Source organism: Drosophila novamexicana, unplaced genomic scaffold, assembly GCF_003285875.2.
Source record: "Drosophila novamexicana strain 15010-1031.04,08,12 unplaced genomic scaffold, DnovRS2.1 tig00004555-arrow-pilon, whole genome shotgun sequence".
NCBI classification, from domain to species: domain Eukaryota; kingdom Metazoa; phylum Arthropoda; class Insecta; order Diptera; family Drosophilidae; genus Drosophila; species Drosophila novamexicana.
This window is the reverse complement of record NW_020825052.1, coordinates 973,655-994,700: the sequence shown is the minus strand read 5'-3', so window position 1 is coordinate 994,700 and position 21,046 is coordinate 973,655. Positions and strand designations below refer to the sequence as shown.

General features: G+C 41.1%; 2 protein-coding genes across 4 annotated transcripts in view; one reads left to right on the top strand and one right to left on the bottom strand.

Moving 5' to 3' along the window:
* The window catches only part of LOC115770358 (homeobox protein araucan), a 36,011-nt gene extending 23,907 nt beyond the window's left edge, over positions 1-12,104 (bottom strand). The window contains exon 1 of the mRNA XM_030715600.1: positions 11,780-12,104. The gene's annotated coding sequence lies outside the window, so the exon portion shown is untranslated. The remainder of the gene's footprint in view (positions 1-11,779) is intronic.
* Positions 293-21,046, top strand: part of LOC115770359 (ankyrin repeat domain-containing protein SOWAHB) — a 37,808-nt gene continuing 17,054 nt past the window's right edge. For all 3 annotated transcript variants that reach the window (XM_030715601.1, XM_030715602.1, XM_030715603.1), the window contains exons 1-3: positions 293-506; positions 615-1,342; positions 8,300-8,440. In XM_030715601.1, coding sequence (XP_030571461.1) covers positions 377-506; positions 615-1,342; positions 8,300-8,440 — 999 coding nt within the window. In that variant the 5' untranslated portion in view covers positions 293-376. The remainder of the gene's footprint in view (positions 507-614; positions 1,343-8,299; positions 8,441-21,046) is intronic.

Here is a 21,046-nt window from a genome sequence, read left to right as displayed (position 1 = left end):
GAGTTAACATACATATATGAAAATAATATACATATGCATATATTTTATAATATATTTATAGATACATATATAAAAAAAAAACATTATTTTGAAATACATATATTGCTTCTTTAGATAAACTTAAATACATTAATAATTACAATTGAGAATAAATAAAAATGATAAAAATCTTTTCCTATTCTATCACATAGCAGTCAGCTTTTTTCCGCGAAGCAGCAGGGCTGACACTCGCTTTGCTCTTGGCTCGCACTCCAGCCGCAGCCAGCTGACGTTTGTTACTGTGCAGCCCTGGTGACTGCGTATTTGTTTAGTTTTGGTGCGAATACTTTTTGGTTTAATATTTAATTGTGTGCAATAAGCTGTGAATTTTGTAAACATGAGTGCAAACGACACAACGAAGCAGCTGTCGATTGTGGATATACGAAATTATATGCTGCAAAACGATGGCAAGGTGACAAACCATGCGCTTGTCAAGCACTTTAAGAAATATCTAACGCACACCCAAAGTGAGTCAGAGTCCATTCCATGCGAAATGCGTATCTGTGTACATATTAAACTACCTGTTGACATCATAAGCCAAGTCCTAACTAAACGCAACTGAAATCTAATTTCAGATGAGGCCGAGGCACGCAAACGCTTCAAAACATACGTGACGCTGCTGTCAACAATCAAAAACGAAAATAACCAAAAGTATCTAATACTGCGCAAAAAGTACATCAATGAGTGCCCCTCCGAAGAGGTTGTAGAGCGCGCCGTCGAGGCCGCTGGCAATGCCTCGACACCGTCCAGCCCAGGAGCTGGCTCGCTGGTCTCTGTTACCGACAGCGGCATCTCGCCCCTCAGACAGCCGCCACCCTACAAAGCTCCGCCTGAGGTGCAGCAGTCGCCAGTGGCAGCACCACCAGCGCCCATGCCGGCTGCAATCGTCAGCAGCGGCGTTGTTGTACACCCGGGTCAAGTGGAAAGCTATCGGGATTGCGTTAACGAATTCACAGCCGCCATGCAACGCATTGACCCAGCGCGCCTCCAGTTGCAATCATCTGCCAAGCCAGATGTTGACACGAACAACGAGCTCGACACCGTTGCCGTTGCTGGTGCCAAGTCTGTATCCCGTGCCAATTCTGTGGACGAGACCGGCAACAAGGAGAATATTCCGCGCTTCTCTTTCTCGTCGGGCGCATCAACCGATAGCTCGGCCACAGACAAAGTGTCCGGCACAGAGGCGGGCGACGCGGCTGAGAATCCCATCAGCGTTAAGGAAGCGACACGTAAATTCAACCGGATGGCATCCGAAGAAGAGGCTAAAATAATATCACCGCCGCCCAAGAAAAAACCAGAGAAGGTATGCTTTTTATATACCCTTGGCCCATTGCAAATGGGTATATTGTTGTGGAAATGTTTTTAATAGGTGCATGCATTTTCTTGATCATAACGATAAGCTGAGTCGAACTAGCCTGTTTGCATAAAAGGAAGCTATAATATTAACAAAGGTAGCTTGGCGTTTAGTTCAGGGTATCGCCTAGTCGAGCACTCGCGGTTAGAGCTCTCTTTCGTGTTTTTATATGTTCAACAAAACCGGTTAACATTGAGCCCAGCATAAGATGCGGGTGCGGGTGCGATGGCTTGCCAATGCCAGTCGCGCATCGTTGGTGCTGCGCGGCCAGCAGTTCCAACTGGGCCGCTTGTAGCTATTCCCCACTTCCTGTGGGAAGCATTTAGAGTGAGATTCTGTTGGTCGCGTTTGTTTCTGTGTCAAACAGAACAAAACCAAACCAAATAAAAAACGCACAGTTCTTGCAATTTGAGAATTTGTCTTGCCTTATTGTGATGATTAATTTTTCAAATTGCATGCCAAGAACTTTCCGAATTCCATTTCCGATGGTCGTAGAGCAATTTAAAGACAGATTAGATCTGGCCTACACTGATTCTGTGTGATTCTTGAATCTAATTCGCAACAAATGCGCAGATGAGGGTCTTGTCTCACACCAACGCGGGCACTTAGGCACTTAAATATAGCTCGAGTGGAACTGCTGGCTTGGTCGCAACTGTCAGCAGAGTGTGTGTGTGTGTGTGTCACGAACTGCCACCAGCACATTCGAATTGTACAAATCCATTAATTTTATTCGTGGACAATAAAATGTAAGATTCATAACATTACATGCGCCCGCTGCAACGTCTGCCAGCCTGGCTGTGTGTCCGTCTGGCCATTCGGCCCATTGTCATCAGCGTCACTCATTCTTTCAGATATCTATATAAATATATATGTGCTTGACATGCGTACATGCATTCACCGACGCATGTACTTTGTAAATATATAACTTTTTTCATTATGCGCTGCCCACTCGCCTTGCCGACATTTAATCGAAAATGTTGCAGACAGTAAAGCGTAATTTGAATGCTCTTCTGTTGCATTAATAGTGGATTAAGCTAATCTGGGATGTAATAACAGATTTTTGGCACGCCCGACAACCCGATCAGGGCTCAAGAACCTTGGGTGACTTTGTGTGAAGTGCAATTGGAACTAGAGCAAAGCGTGGCGCGGTTCTGCCACAACACTAATTTATTCAATCCATATTCTTTTTATAACCATGTAGAGTTTTTATAGTATGCAACGCATAGAAGAGGCATCGTCTTGAAACTTTGCATAGATTTGACTTTTTGTGTCAGGCAGTAAATAAGTCGGAGCCAGCCGGATCGGGCCACTATATCGTATAACTGACATGGGAACAATCTTTCGGATGGGAAACTTGGTTGTTTATCATGATATCTTGATCAAATTTGGAATTTATTAGTTTCATTATAATCTTTATATATATACAAAATCCTATCAACATCGGACCGCTCTATCAGATGTCCATAGTATTATATCTTCTGCTTTTCACAGATATCCTTACTTTCTCTATACTATATTAAATTAGCTGAGCTGATTCCAAGTCTTAAAAATCTTTTATTTCAAATCAAGTAATGCAGTTAAACCAACTTGAATCACACCTGAAATATGTATTATGATGGCATTGCTGAAGTTTCGATTGCAAAACTCGAAATACTTTTGTGGCATTCTTACAGAAATCAACGGAGTAAAACTGAGTTTTTAGCTATTCATTGAGTACATTCAAGTGTGTGCATGGATAAATGTGTGGATATATTGGCTATACATATAGCCGACAATAAAAGGCGACAACATGTTAAAAATTTGTCAAGCGTTACGAGAAAATCGTTTCGTAGCAAATGTTTTTCGAGTTAAAGACGCCGGCAATTACCATTGGGCTGAATTGACAAACAACTGTCATCCACTCAGGGCTGTCAATCAAAGTATTCGGGCTTAGGCATAAAGCAAAAGCAACTGCATAAATCATCCCAGAACGAACGCTAGATGAATGTGTATGCGTCGTCCGTGCACAAACACGTCCAGACGGGGCGACAGGCTGCAGCAGTAGATGGATGTCAAACTCGGAACTCAAATTGTCAACTGCATGTCAAGCGCTATAAAAACTCAACACTCGACTAAAACACTAAGGAAAAGACTTAAGTGCCTATTTGTGCACACACACACACTCACAGAGGCACACTCTTGTCCACTTATGTGTGTTAAATTAATGTTTACATGTATCGAAACGTTTTCCAGCGACTAAAAATCACAGAATTTATGTTAGTTTTCTCACGTTTTCCATGTTTCCGGATTAATGTTGCCCAATTACATGCAACAAATATTTCCTCTATTAGCTGATAAAAGACGATTCTGTCTAGTCCTGAGCACAGGGTATTCACAGTCGAACAGTCGCGAGCTATACGTATGTAATCTAATGAAATATATATATAGTCCATAATCGAGTCGATATAACCATGTCCCTCCATCTGTTTCTATGCAAAGTCTCTTAGTTCATTCTTTGATCTGCAGAACGAATCATTATATCATATATTTCTACAGGAAGAATCGGTCGAAAAATGAGTTGATAAACTTTCCGTTTTTTTAACAATTCTTGACCAGACTCGATAATTATGTGCTTTAATATTACCCTTACATATCTTCCCAGTTAAACCTAGTCAAACCTAATTACAAACTTTTGAAATTAATCGAGTAACATATTCTCATATTCAGATAGTTTACAAACGTGCCCATCATTGTCCAAGCTGTAAACCTGTAAAAATTGTTAACAAATCTGTGCGCTAACAAGACAAATCAACAACCCAAAGTAAAAAATAAAATAAAAAAATTTAAGACGGCGCCAGCAATCTTTACTTATTACCATTCCAGTAGATCCCTCGACGGATTCTCTTTAATAACAAATTATTAATCATCCAAAAATGGTAGAAAAAGTGCCAAATCATGCACGAAAGAGTTTTCAAATGGTATGCATGTGCTTCATATTTTTCCCGCGATCAACTGACGCACATAGATCCATCAATATAGACCGTGAAATCTTGGCGCCGCAACTGTAATCGCTACGGGCTTGTTCTGCCTTGCAAGCTGATCAATTAAATTCGTTTCGAGTGTTTTTAATTAGCTTCATGAGTTGGCAATTTGTGAATTAAGGCAGCACCCACTTTAAGATATAAGCATTTTATCCAAATATATATCTAACGTTGAGCTGAAATTGATCTGCCAATAATGTTTATTAAACTCATCTGTGTAAGGAAATCAGTTACGTTTGACAGCTGTTTTGAATGTTGCGCTTATCCCTATGTGTTAACAACAGATACATTCAAATTATCTTCACATCGAACTAAATCGAGCTGAAATAGTTTTTGAAATATTGTACCCAAAGATAGACATCTTCTTATGAAGAAGAATTTATATTAAAAACCCAGATACATTCAAATATCGTTCAGATAGATCAAATTGATATAATTTTTCAAATATTGTACCCAAAGATAGACATCTTTTAAAGAAGGCTCTGTATTATAATTCCAGCTATATATTTTTGAACATTAATAAGATTTATAAATTTACAAATCGGACTAAGAGTTTAACGAATCTGCAGTACTTGGTAGTTAGGAAGGATGAGGGCTCAAATCCAAGAATTCTGTCTAAGACCTTCGCTCTTTAAAAAGTTAACTTAGTTGTTTACAAATATATCTGCTAATGTTAATATTGCTAACAAGTTGAAAGCCCTATAATCGGAAGTTTAAACAAACTTGCTCAGTGCGACAATAATGTGAATATAATATATTTATATAGGATCGGAAAACGTGGTTCAAAATGTGACTTATTTTGTGAAAATGTGTTTGTTTAGACTCTGTTAAGCCTGAGTCATTGTCGCTTTAACAATATCAAGAGCCCCCCTCACACAAAGCTGTACATCTAAAGCTAGGTTAGTTGACTTTATATCCCTGGACATACATGACATAGTGTTTCTCCCAAAATCACTAAATTAACAATTTTAAAGGACAGTTGCCCATTTGTAGTGCTGCTTAAAGGGCAACGAAATGAAGCCCGACTGCAGCATCAAATAGACCACATATATTTTTATTAACCCACAAGGTACTTTGGTGGCCAGTGCCCGTGTCCCAATATGCATATTAGGTCCAACAAGGGAGAGGAATGGGGGCGGGTTAAGAGAAAAACCCTTTTGGATAAAAACAAGTTGGTGAAACATGTTAACATAGCCAATAAGCAGCAATAGAAATTAGTTAGGCAAAGCTATACTCATCACGGCCAGGCGACCACAAAGGACCCAATTAAAAATGTAAGGAAACAAACCAAAAGTTGTTATTGCTGTTAAACAACAACGCAGTATGTCCCGAAGCGGTTAAATTTACAACAACAGCAACAATGTCGACCCATCGAGGACGTGGAGCATCAACCAACCGGTGCCGCCTCCGCCGCCCGGCATTGGCAACTTGTGTTCAGATCAGAGCGGACAATGGCAACGACTACGGTATACGGCATACGGCATGCAGCAATGGCAAACATGACCATTTTGTGGCTTCATCCGTTTTTAAGGGAGCCAAAGGTAACTTTTGGGTGGTGGCAAACGCAAACACACACACAGAGCGAGAGGACACAGCGCAGCGCCGCACAGGACATGGCACGGTCTGGTCGGGTCGGGTCCGGTCTGCTGTGGCCTGGCCCGGCTTGGCCTGGCATGGCGGAGGACAACGGCTAGCAGTGTGATATAATATCTTGCATAAAGGGACACAGGACATAAGAAAGCCAGTCAACAAACAAGCGATTGGGGAGAAATGGCCACCAACTAGACAAGGGCAGCCAACGAGCAGCAGTCGCTTCTTTTTTTCATTTTGTTCTACTCTGCAACCATTGAAAATGAGTAAAAAAATTGGGTGTTATGGTTATGTGCAAGTGTAAATGTAACAGGCAGAAGGTGGCGTCGCCGACCCCATGAAGTTCATATATATATATTATATATTCCTGATCAGCACCAAACATCGAGCTAGACTGTTATCGTCAATATCAGAGATTTATTTAGACACTTAAAATGTTGAAAGTAGGTAATACTATTGCCCGTGCAGACAGGGTTTTCTTCTTCAAATCAACAGCGGTGTCGGTGCTCGCATTTCCTACAAAATTGAACAAAAAACTTATTAGTAGTGGTAAACCTTCTCACTTAAGTCAATGTTCTTACAACCCCGAAACTTTCATCATGATCGGAATATAAACACCGAAGCTATTAAAAAGCGCATTTTTCTCAGTTCGAGGCTGATGGAAGAAGACCCACAGCAGCTGTATGTGTGTATTTATGTATAGAAGGAAGCCAAAATCTGTGTAAGTGCAGCTATCTTCTAGATACAGGGTATCTCCCATTCGCGACAGGGAGCTCTTGTTTATTTTATTTTACATGCTGGTTTTAGGGTATCTCCCAGTCGTGCGCTTTTGATTAGAGCACGCTTGTTTATTTTGTTTTACCCCCGCATAACCGTAAAAGGTAACATACCCATTGCAGTGGCCAATTTTTGGGTGGAGACTTGGGGCGGTTCGGTTCTTTTGTTTAGCATTGACATGGCTACTTTGCCCGGGGCCTTACTTTCGCAATGTTTGTCCTGTTATGTTTTCTGTTCTGCTGCTGTTTCAGTTTTTTGTGTGTAACGCTCGTCTCGCTCACCTTGTCGGCTATTCGGCAAACGACAAACGGCAATCGGCCTTCGCTATGCGGCAGGAGGCAGGCGGCATGTGGCATGTGGCATGAGGTGTGTGGCATGCGGCATGCGGCATTCGACATTTGCAAATGGCGCCATCGTCATCTACCTGAGCGGGTGGCTAACAGGGATTAGCCCCGGTGCGTTCGAGCACAGCGAGTAATTGGAAAAACGTGAGCACTCCCAAAGTCAAGTGGCGTGTAAATATGAAAGGAGTCTCGAGGGCAGAAGAGCTGTTGCATCCTGCGGCTAAATGCCGTACAACCATGTGTACTCGCATTTATTAGCTATTGTTACATTATGAAAAGCGGGGAGTTTTTTCGTTATTGTTGTTGTTGTTGTTGTTGGGGGTGGTGCTCGGCAGATACAGATACAGATACAGGTAAATAAAAGCTGACTCTTTTGCAGCTTGTTAGCAGCGCGAACATTATGCGAATGGATAATTAGTTGCCGAAAATGTTTTCCGCGCTCGTAAATATGAGGCACACATGTTTCCAGCTATTGTTGTTGTTGTTGTCGGTGGCACATGTGTGCCTGCGCCCCTCGCTCATTAGAGTGCTCATTATCAGTGGGAATGCGTGCGTATGTGGTGGTTAAACCCCTCCCCATCCCCAGTCGAAATGTGTAAATCACCAAAAAAGAAAAAGAACAAAAAAGAAAAAACCAAAGGAAGGAAACAACTTTCGCCGGCGTTCTGGAGCTCTATTTCATTTAGCGCGTCGCTAAAGAAAATCCAGCGCACAATCTGCCTAAAGCACGCGCCTAATAAATAAAAATTATTACCTTCATAATTATGGGAAAGAACATGGCGACGGCGCCGTTGTCGAATGCGTGCGCATAATTATGCCAGCTTTTACACACACGCCCCACGCCCCAATCTACAGCCCCCCCCCCCCACCCTTCCCCCTCCCCGCTCTAAGCGGCATCCATTGGATGCCGCAAAGATTGCTGGAGCATATACACACACGCACACACACAAGTCGACATGTGTGTGTTCTAAGATCCAAATGTGTGTTGGCGTTAATGCTTTCAATGGGCTTTCTATGTTTTATACCCGTTTCATGTCGTTCTTTCCTATATGCTTATATATCTGTTGTTTTTTTTTTACCACCTCGCACCGCCCCCGCGACTTTTGTAAATGAAGTGGCAGAAACATGTATAATTAATTTATGCGCTTTGGTACCCTCTTTTTATGTCTTTTTAGCAATTAATTGAGGAAAAGGATTCACCCGATGTTACACTCGCGCATCCCAAGGCAAAGGAATGGATTGTCTCAATGGCAAAAGCTAATTACCAGGAGCTCGCTAAGCTGGCTAACGATTATCCGGAGCTGGTTAAACTGCAGGTTAGTTACAATTTAACCACACCTTTACATTAATTGCAAGCATTTAGATAGGACTAACTAGGAAAGTAGAAATATCAAACTAAAATTAAAGCAAACTATAAATTTGCAAAACGAAGTTAACAAAGTTTGATTAATAAAGATATTATTTAGTCAAATGTGTAATACATAAAAACTAGCTGGCATTACCAGGCATTGCCCAGGCTAAGTTTGTGTGCTTTCAATTTAAGGCAAAACTTTAACAACTAATTTTTCCCCAATGAAAACATAAAAATCTGCCTGAATTGCCTTAAACTATATATTATGAGGCTCATTTAAAATGAATGGGTTTAAACCGTAAACTAATAGACTAACCATTTATTTGAGCTTGTAACCCTAATTACTAGATGCTTAAGATCAGGATTACGTACTATTGGAATTTGTTTAAAAACTTAAACGAACCGTCGCACATTCCTGTTTCGTTTGGCCAACTTGATAAGTATAGAGCGCATTCATTGGCTCGAATTAAGTAGCTCGAACAAATAAAGACAAGTACAAACTATTCATAAGCATTAATTACGACAAATTAAGCAGCAACGCGTTGTTTTTGCCATGTCGAACAACATTTAAAAATGCGAGAAAAATATAATGACAGCCGCCGCGGCGGTACACGCGGCACAATCGCGATGCCCGGCCCAGTTGCTCTGACAATTAATTGTGAAATATGTTTTCAGAATTTTTAGCACTTGTAGTGCATGATGTTTGGGAAGTGGGCGTTAGTTAGGACCGGGCCACTTCTCGCGCGTGGGCCTCAACACGCTGCAATTGCCATTAGGCAAAGGCGGCAGTCGGCCGGGAATACAACGACAACCAAAACTAGACTATAGCGTTAAATCGAGCGCAACTTGACCAGCAAGGATGGTCCAAAATATATACGTGCACCATTATATATTGTATATATATATATAAATATATGCTCTGGTACATGTAATTTCCATTTTGGACAGGCAACTGAAAACAAGCGTTTGACAGAACACGTGTTTATATTTGTACTCTCATCAAAATGATTTTAAGCAATGCTTTTTACACTCCGCCCACGAACTGCGCCCAGTTGGCAATTGTCGCTGGCAAAACACATGTTTAATCAAATTACAAATGTTAGACATACATAAAGTGTACCAGAAGAAATTAACCGGCGTCGCACGGGTCAAACAAATAATGTTGTAAATGCAAGTAGGACGCAATTGCTTTTGTATTTCGTGTCAACTTTAAACAACAAATCCGCTCACATTGCAGCCCAGGCTCAATGCAAACATTCACACGAAAGTGGTAATGGGAAGTTGCTGTCAGATTTGAACTAGCGCCCTCGCGATTGTTAGTCCGACGCTTACACAAAGACTTATGTTTGCAAAGCACATTTTGTTTCAAGTGGAAACTTATAGGTGGGATATTTAAACCTTAACCTTCTAGTTCCCTAAGGAACTCCGGGACTGTGAATTGATCTCCAATCAATCAGTAGGTCAGCGAAAACTCTTCTCTATTTATATAAATATAATGCTGTTATACCAAAAGTTCCGATTGCCTACGTAAATGTCAGAAATAATTAAAAAATTGAGTTAAGAAATAGAATTATTTTGACAGAGCCATGGAACAATTTTGCGGTAACTTATTGTTGTAGATAAATGTCAAATTAAATGGCCATAAATTAGGTTACCCAAGAATTATAAACAAGTTTTGTTTTTCTTTTCGTTTGCTCGTTTTTAATATATGACAGCACTTCAAATCGAAGGGTCGACATAGAGAAATGACTACGACTACGTGCGGGTGGGCGCCCTGTGAGAAACTCTTCGAATTTTCCCCAAAAATATTTGCTAAAAGACGACAACGTCTAAATCTATTGGGACTCATGCCGTTGCGGTGTCTCTCAATTAGAGTAAATTTTCGGTTACACCATGCCCCAGCATGCACATACATATATATACATACATATTTTTATGTCCCAGTTCCCCTACCAAAGAAAATTTCCATGCCCTGGCGTCGGCACAGTCGGAAGATGATTTATGCCAGCCGCAAGCAAACATGGGTCCGACTACGACTCCGATGGAGTCGCATGGTGAACGCGTATAAGCGAGCATTATGCCTCAACTTATATGAACTAATTGCCGTACAAATGCAATGTTCCCGGAAATAATGGATTCCGCGCGTTATATGCAAATCTTGAATGCCATAAGTGTAATCAATTAATATATGTGCGCATCTCGTCCAGCCCTCCCGCTCGCTCGCTCGCTGGGCGGCAAGTGTGAACGAATGGCAGGCAGCTCATTAGCGGCGCTTGCAATTCCCCGAATCACTGAAATCGCAACGAGACGGAAATAGCAATAAATCAGACCCCGATTGTCACATAACCTAATGTCTCAACTCGATGTGCTGGCTCTCGACCAATCTCTGCCAATTTTATGGCCCTGTGCATGCTGGTATCTTCTTATCTGTCTCATTTATGATTTCAAGTTTTCGAAAGTTTAGTTAATCAATTGCAACATATAATAAGTAGTTCTAGATAACGACAAATAATAGGGACATATATAATGATAAATTTAATATATACTCTGAACTCGTTAAAAATGAGTAAAAACCCGGAAAGACTGCTCTAGTCGGACCCTAGGGTATACCCAGAGCCTACTTTCACCAACAAGCTGATGCTGATCAAGGCTATATATACTTTTTGGATGGGAGATGCTTCCTTCTGCCTGTAACATACATTTGTACAAAACAATTATACCCTTTTTACCCCATTTCAATTGATTCAGCGTAAGAAAATTCACGATTTTATGCGACTCTTTTCGTCATCGTAGACCTGACTGCACCAATCTCCACTTTCAGCTCCTACCATTGTTTGTTTTTATTTCATTTTAAAATGTTTTATTATTAATACATATGCATTTCAGTTAGATGTTAGTTTAATTGTCTGTTGCCCGCAGTTAGAAGTTGTTTGCATTCCAAATTTAATTAAATTTCTAGCCTGCAATACGCAATCAGCGGCGCGAGAAGCATTCAGACTAGTTTCCAATGGATATTAGAATTCAGCTACAGTCTAGGCCTTGCTTCGAACATGCTGAACATTTTCAAGTACTCACTCTTCACACACGGCATGCAAAACGTATGATACCTCCTATCTCTATATATGCAACCCTTCCATCTAAATATCTAGCATATATGTGTCTATTCGAAAAGTAGGCGCTTATAAAATGTAACAAGTTTTGTATTAATTAAAAACATACCTTCCTTTGGCAATTTATATCTATGTTTTCTGTTATTTTTCAATTCATATATGTAAATATAGTGAATAGAACTATGCATACTCACTTGCACTCAAAACGAATACTCGAAACATGCACGTGGAATGAAGCGCGAGTTTGACCATTGTTTGCCATCGGTTGGATTGAGTTTGCTTGTGCCTGTGCCTGGCCCGGCCTGGTCAGCTGGGTGGGGCAAACGGACCGCCCAATAGCGGACCATGCAACGTTTTGCCATTTCAGCTTGTAGCTGTTGTTGTTGTGCGTCCCTTTCATTCAGGCGGCCATGCATCCATCCATCCATCAACATGTTTGACCTAGCCGGCAATTCGGCTTGACATGCGAGTAAATTGAATTTTCCTTGTTTCACATTTGTTTTGACTTGTTTTTCTGTTGTGTGTGTGTGTCTGTTTTTTTTTTCCTATTTGATTTTGGCTGTTGTTCGAATTACTTATTCAAATTAAAAATATTTTTTTATTTTTTTTTCGCTGCATATGGACAATGACTGGGCACAAATATAGCTGCTGTTTCAACCTTCAACTCTTTCCTCTATTTATATAGTACACACTCGAACCTGTGTATGTATATTATTTGAGTAAATGTTTCAGCATTTTAAAGTGTGTATTAGTACGAACATGTTGGCAATGATCGTGTTAATTATAAACTTGCATACATCAGTTAGTTACAGCTTATGTTTAGACAAGAGAAATGTGTCCTTTTCTTAGCCGCAAGCTGATATTTGCAAACAATTATATTCATATTTCTTAGAAACTATTATGCACAATTTTCAATGTCCAAGAAAAATGCAAAAATATTTTGATTTAGAAAAAAATTACAAACCATAGTTTTAAAATGTGATTCGGTCCAGCTTTAGATTCTTCTGTTCTTTATGCAACCAATATGGATTGATATTCGGTTCATGGTAACAAAAATGTGTAATGCGAGCCTCAAACCAGTTCATTTTAATTAAAAAATGTTATTTTCAAAGACTATCGAATAAGTATATGATACCTCCGACCAGAGAGCACAAACCTGGCAGACATGCTCGTGTATACCCGAGTCAGGTTAAATGTAAGGCTTTGATTGCCAAGCCCACGCTAAGATTGTGAAACTTCATTTATTGGCTTACTGATGATCCCCTTTTAAGGATCCATCTTTACTTAAAATTTTGGTATAATTATAAGCTCTTCAACAAAAATATGTAACAAGCTTTTTCTCGACAGTTTTCAGCTGATTTCTGACATTAAACAGAGTATTGTGCGGTCGCTACTAAATATCTCATATAGTTATGTAGATATTTGTGTGTGAAACAGAGTTTTTATCTACATCTGTGCTGGTATTTAATCTGCCATACTCGGATCTCGGATCTTGCTACCCAATCCGTTCAACCTTTTTCACTTATATCCGCCTTTTCCGCTTTTAAGAAAGGCAGGGCAAGGGTGAAAGTAATTTTGCGGCGGGCGTCTTTTGATGAATGATATGGTGTCTTTCCTTGCCCTCGGATTCCCACTGGGCCAGCGCTAAAATCTCAAAGGTAAAATTGTAGAAGTGACCATGAACTTTTCAACAGGTCGTCAAGAACAGCAATAAAACGTCTGACACCTTTGGCAAAGACACAGAGCAGCCGTATTATAATAAAACTTAACCCAAAGCAAATGTCATCGGCGGCAGTGGCGCCCGTTTCACCAAGTGTCTTCTAATTCTGTCCCCATGAAGAAACATCAAAACGAATAGAACTAGTTGGAATACCGCCTGGCACTGCTCTGCGTCGGCTGTTGCCATTAAATGGAGGTGACAATTCAATCAACAGCAGCCGCAGCAGCGATAACGACGGCTTGACTGTGAAATGACTGAATCCTTTCCAGAAATCAAATCAAATGTGTTTACGACCCCAAACTTGACGTCTTCACGTCGCCTCGGACCTCGCCTCGTTGGTGGCTTGGCTCAATTTTATGCCGTTGCGTAGCTATTAAATTTAATTAGAGCTCTGTGTTGTCGCTACCGCCATTGGCCGTCAGCGGCACATAAATGTCACCAAAATATTCTCTTGAAATACATATGTACATATATATATATATATATCAAAAAGTGCCGCCTGCTGCGCACACTCTGCCAGAAGTACGACCGCGTGTCTCTTTATTTAGCTCCCTGCGGATATGTGACTTACTTAGTCTGTAGTTCAGCAGGCCTCACTCGGAATTGCCTTCGCCACGTCATGAGTTGTTAAGAATATGGTTAGTTGACATGCGAAAGGATTGCTCCTCTGGCAAAGAGCATCGAGTTTATGAAGATGTGATATTTTATAGGGTATGAGAGAATAGATTTACATATTTTTATTTTTAATCAAATAGTTATCTTCTGCAATATATCCCATTATATTTGATCGCAAATTTTATGCATGGAAAAGAGAGACTGATCCCAATATCCTCCCCCGGCATTATATTAGTGAAAAATTACTTGTAGAAAAACTTGAGTTTAGCATTATACATAATATTTGCTGTTTCTAAGGGTGTTTTAAGTTAAATCTGAAAGCTAAGTTTCATGCGAAACAAAGCTCATAAAAGCCTTGAATACCACTCGAACCCGTGAACACGGGCGAATAGACAGTTGCCCCGACTCAATATCAAAGTGAACTTGGTGATTTGATTAATGAATCTCTATCACGATCAAGACCTTAGATACGTGCTCATCGATTGGAATAACATTGGGGCCACCACGCTGGCAGCAAAGCAAACTCTATCCACCTCTAACCATTTATTATGGCACCACCTCAAACCACAAATTCAATTTCAAAGACGCCGGAGATGCGCCTCCTCCTACAAGTTTGCACAGTTTCCCAATTCGGTTTTAATTATGAAAAATCGATGCACTGACAGCCAACATGAATTAGGGCGAAAGTTATTAAATACTGGGCGTGCCACCAACGAGTACTGCCCACTGCCAATAAGCGCAGTTTTTGTGTTCGTTTTTTTTTGCCATACTGGGAATGTACTTTGTGCTCTCGGACTTGGCCAAGTTCTGTCTTCAAATTGACAAAAATTCGTCTGTGCTTTTTTGTCGCGTTTCCTTGCTGGCCAGCATATATTGGGTGGCGCTGTTGGCGCCAACGTTTTGCACGTTCCAGCGAATGGTTGGTCAGTGGGACGTCCACAAAATCCCTCCGTCCAGGCCAACTGAATGTCTTCACAATTATTGTCATTCACAATTACCTGCGCATGCTTTAGGTCCAACACGAAAGCAGCCCAGGATGCTGTTCGACTCGCCGAATTGTTGAATACCCTTTAAAAATATATTCTCTTTAGTGTGAAAAAAATGCGATGTTTGTTGAATAGTATACATTTTGATGCCAGACTGAATTCGATGCAATCAATAAAAAGTTGGCAAGATATTTCAAATTTAATAATAACTATAGTAAATCTGGGTTCGAATTGACGTAATATTGTCTTTGCCGATGAAATTAATAGATAGAAAAATTTCGTAAACATTTTGTGGTAATTTTCTATGCGGATTATTATAATTATAATCCATCTGTGGAGTTACAAGCTGCCTGACTAAGTTGTTATGGGAATAAGCACAGTTCGTATCCGAAGAAATACGAATGAAAGAAACTTAACTCCGTGACTTTGGCTTGGAATTTTCATTTCGATGCGGCCAGCGAAAAACGTGCAACAACAGTAGACACCCCCGCTCCGCACGGCTACGATCCGCCGTTCCTAACCGCTCCGATCCAATGAGGTTCTGTGTGCCAGTGTCTGTGGACCGCCGCTTAAGTGTCAGCAAAAACGAAATTGAGCTTATCTGTAAATGCATCGACGGGAGCCTCGGCCAAGGACCAGTTCACCTCCACCTCCAACTCCTGTGCTGCAAGGCGACTCGATGCAATCGTGCAGTCGTCAAATTAGCGACGTTCGAAATACTTCCCAGATAACTACGAAAATCGTAAACAAAATAAAATGCTTAACTGGCCGAAGCCATTTCCTGTGCCGTAGCTACCAACGAAACCCACCAACGATCTGTCAAGTCAAAGCAATATGGGCTTGAAGAGCTCGCTCACGAGACATGCTGTATCCTGACTACTCGAAAAGTACTCAAAAGCTGAATATATTATATGGATTCTCTGCCTAAAATTGTTCTATATAATTAATTATTTGGTATACGACGTTTTTGATATAGACAGTCATATATCAACTAATACGAAGATGGGTTGAAAAACTACCCCGAGCAGCAGATACTCGAAAAGTACTGAATGTATTGATTCTGGGTATTATGATATTTTAGTTTTATAAAACCCATATGAAAATTAACAGAAAGACTAAGTTTAAAGAACTTTTGGGCACCAAGTACTCGAAAAGTATTCGAATCAATTCAAACAAATGAAATCGATTTCACAATTTTTGCTTGGTAATACCTAGACAGAGGCTTTTTCAATTCTAAATTTTCGTTTTCTATATTCAACACGTATTGGCCTAATTTACCCGCTGCAGGCATTGACTACAGGGCATTAAAGAAAATGCGGAGACGACTAAGCCGACGCGACGGTTCACGATCCGATCCAGGAGCCATCGTAGTCGCCGTTCTGTGTGATTTATTCGCTACTCCAATTGAATTGTTTGGCGGACTGTGCAGGCGACCGGTGAGATCTGGATGGATGGCTGCTGAACTTCGCTTGAGTGACATTTCATGTGGCATGGAATGACGTGCATTTGCAGACGCCGCCAACCAAAAAAAAAAAAAAGTTGAGAGACAATGGCATCAGCATCAGCGTCAGCGTCAAACTCATTGATGATGATCATCTTACTGATCTGATCTGATGCCAATTCCCAAAACGACAAACTCAGGCGCCATGTTAACCACCAAGAAGTCACTGACTGACTAACTTACTGCCGCAGCCAACAGCCATACAATCCGCAGTATTCACACAATCGCCATTGACGATGATGGATTCATGATTGACTGGCGACTGGCCTCGCTTTTCTGGCCATTGTTAGTGGACAAAATTGATTACAATCAGTTTTCGAGACGGCGACGGCGTTTGCATTTTATTGAACACGATCCTTTTGATACCCCCATTCGATCAGGATCTGGCTGGGAATTGATCTGGGCTTGATCTGGCTTTATTTGGACAAGCAACTTGTCACATTTAATGGAATGCATTCTGATTGGATATGCAAGTGGTGTGTTTGAGACCTACACACACACACACGTTGTGGATGAACTCCACTCCCCAAATGCTCTCAATCAGATATTGTTGTTATTAATGCGTCTTCTTATTGGGTGCGTGTATGTGTGTGTGTATGCCTGTGTGTTTGTGTGTGTGTAGCTATGCATGCAAAGCAATCAACACCGCACAACAACATATCGACCCCACTCAACGACTCGACGTTGCCTTTTGGACTTTAATTCGAGTGTATATTGATTAGGTTTCGCTTTTGGCGAATCCATGTTCCTGTCGGCCGCACTGCCACCGTTCTGTGTACCTAGCGCCAGCTACTGAAAACACAATGTCCTGCGTTCAGAGAGGAAAGGAGACCCACTGCAGCAGCAGCAACAGCAGCACGGCGGAAATTTGTCAATATATGTGAATATATGTGTGTGTGGGGATCCAGTGGCTCAGCGTCCCACCGTCGGGTCATAAATTCTGCAATACAAATATAAATAATATTTCTCATCCGACTCAATTGCCAGCGGCTGAGTTGGACTCGGTACCGGCAATGGCAACGGCAACGGCACCGACTACCCCACACATGGCTTTGGACACCTCGGCGTGCGGACAGCAAATACAAAAGGAGGTGTTGCCACGTTGTTATGAGTTTTTAAATCTGCCTAACCCCCCAGCCCTCAACATTTATTCGAATTTAATCGATTTTTCAAATTGACTGCCCCTCCGATCGCTCCTCGTTTGTCTTGGTCACAATACGTGGCATCAACATTTGCTAAACGCCCACAGGCACGCCCATATTTGTTTTGCACAGTTTGCTTAAAGTACCACGCATTTAGTAATTGTGTTTTGTGCTTATGTGCTTATCCTTAATAAAATTCGTTGTTAATTCCCTTTTATGCGGATTAAGAACACCAAGCATTTTAGTGCTAAAATATATTAATAATGTAAAATACACTTTAAACTGGCATGGGAACAATTAAGTATATGTAATAACATAGGTGATATTTAGATTCTATAATATCTGAGCTGGACCGATACAGCTCGACTCGGATCTGATGCTAAGCATGTAAAAATAAAGCAATAGCTATAATTCTCTCCTGTCTTTAGATCCGCTTTAAAAGGTTAAATTTAATGTATATAATAAAGTTATTAACAGCCTCACAGATGTTCTGCTTTTAAAATTGTTGCAAGTGACATTTAAACACATACATTTTTATCCAGTTTGACTCTTGTCAGGAAGGTGTTAAATACTCTTACTTTGTTATATAGAGCTCGAATATGTTAAAAATTAAAATTTTGTTATTAAAGTTTTATTATGTTTGCCAAGAATCAGCCATCAATATCGACTATAACTGGATAGATAGTGTAACAGGATAGATTGAGCAAAAACTTAACAATAGTGGAAAAAGTAATCAGTATTTATAACTAAATTAATAACAATTAATACTGCCCATAATTGTCCTTTAACATTTATAAAGATAGTGTATACAATTTTTATTTGTTTTGTCAAGAATCGGCCAGCAATATATAACATGACAGCTAGTGTGAACATAAATGCCACGCTTTATCAAATGTTCATAGCTTAAGTTGTATTTGGGTTAAATGCAGTACTTCCCAAAGAGTTTCTTCAATCTTCAAACCACAGAAGCTCTATCATTTAGTTTAGTCAATTTGAAGCACACACAACATCTAATTGCGCTGGCATTAAAGATTGTTTTCAAACTCAACTAAAATTTGACGAGAATTTATGCATAATTAATGAGGGAATCTGAACAGGTGCGCGTTGGGCGACAACCGTTTCTGTCAAACACGATGACAAAAGATTACATTTTGCAAGCTGCGGCTGCTGCCACCGCCAATCGACCCCAAGGATGTTAGGCAGACAGGCAGGCAGGCTGGCAACATGCTTAAAAATTAACATAAAACTTCTGATAATAGTTTTCCATACGATTTGTGTGATTGCCAGATGGAGCCCAAGCCAGCGTCCCACGCACTTTGGGCTACACTGCCTAAAAATCTGTGTAGCGATGCGGCTGGGACAGCGACATCATAAATTACGAAAATAAACTTTTGTGCAAAAGGGACGAATGTTGTGCCCTGGTGGCTGTTGGTGCCTGACCGGGTCGGACCGGGCCGGGACGACCAAATGCTACAAGTTGTGCCGTCTAAAAATGTATGTAAGATTCGCGCAGAGCCAAGGCATGGCCGGTACATATGCAGCCTGAGTGCATTTGCTTGTCAATAAAAAGGTTCCGGTCAAAAACAGCATAAACAAGAAAACACTTCTATACTCGGCACGCCGAAAATCAAATACCCTTGCAGACATAAGGCTTATGATCCTGCAGATATGCGAGGAGAATTACGAAGCTTCCAGTTGAAGAGCTTGGATCAGAGATCTTTCTGTGGAACTAATTCTTATATGTTGGGCGCAGGATTGTAATGCATAATTTGTTCAAAATATATGAGAAAGCTTCTATGATACCTTTTTGATCAATATGGACATATGTAGACCTTGGCAAATATCCAGGGCTATAAAACTGAGGAACTGTTTTGCATAGCTAAAGACATAAGGATGTGGCTATATCGACTCAACTCTTGATACTGTTCGGGAAAACATATGCAGTTGGAGCTGTCTTCTTTTATGGGTTACACATTCCATGGCATAACTATTATAGCCTCAACAAGGGTATAAGAACAAACACCAAAAATGAGTGAGAAAAGTAAAAGACACAACAAAAATCCAAGTATCAAAAAGGCACATCCATCTGAAAGTATGCGAAAGACCTTGTTGCAACGCGCACTCTTGCTGCAAGTATCAAAATTATTTGTGCAGGCAACATTTTGCAATCGCATATGCATTTCGTTGGATTTTGTAATTACTTGGGCCGTGGCTTATCGAGAATTTTAATAATTAATTAGCAAAATTAAAAAACGATTATCCCAGCGCGAGTTAAACGCACGACTTGGTATACGAGAGGCAGGCAGGCACACTGGCCAACCGAGAATGAGAATAACAAAATTCTGTTAGTCACGCATGCTAATCTTCGTGTTGTCGCAAAACTTGCAACCGTTGCAAACAGCAGCAGCCACAACAACAACAACAACAACAACAGGAACAACAAACTCGACGACAGTCCGCAACGGTGGTGGCCGCGCAACTTGGCCCTGAGAGCTGAGCTGAACAGGGCTAAGCTGGGCTGTGTTGGTCCGCGATTTGGATACGAAACTGCATTGTTTGGGGCGGGCGCGGGGGCGGGTAGGCAGCCAAAACAAATGATTATTGTGGGGGCCTATTTAAGGCTAATCGTGTTCGTCTGAGCGCATCTTGAGTCCAGGCACTCGTGTTGGTCTAGGGCATCGTGATGTTGTGTAATATCCTTAGCCTGAGCCACAGATTTATGGCTTATATGATCTTTGTCTGGCGTATAGCCCAGTTTTTGTTTTTGTTTTTGTTTCAATTAGATTTGAGAGTGGCTCTAACCTCTGAACCAGCGCGCTGTCCAGTTGCCAAAATTAAGTGTACCATTAAATAAATATGGTGGCCATTATCGGATAAGCTTCTGGATCATTTACTTAAACATGTCACTTCACATTAATCTGGAGTCGGAGCAACAACAGGCAAACAGGTAGGCGACCAAGCCAGTCAGACAGTCAGCCAGCCAGCCGACCAACCATTCCACAGACCACACACAGCGCTCCGTGCGGCTTCGTGTGGCTCCAGCTTCGCATGCGCAGCGGCTGGCTAGCTGGATGGCTGGCTGGCTGGTTGGGTTTTTGCTGAGTTGCTGGACTGCTACCACACAAAATCGAGATTATCATAAATAATATGGAGTAACAGTTCCACGCGCTTAGCGGCCTAGGATGCCCATTTGTTGCACGTACCGAGCCGTTGTGTTTCCCAGAAAGGATGAGGTCACACACAGTTAGCCAGTGGCACTCTGAGTGGTGCCATCATCTTGACTTAGCTGGGCAGGAAAGAGGGCCCAGTCAGTCTTAATGACGTCTAATTTGTCATCGTTGAGGAACTAATTTTTTAGCCTGCTGATATGGACCCAATAGAGCGCTACCTGTCTTGAACACGGCCACAATAAGATTTCTGCGTAAGTTACAAAACCTGCGACGACGACGACGACGACGAAGACGACGACGACGATACTATCGTGGAAGATGGAGAGC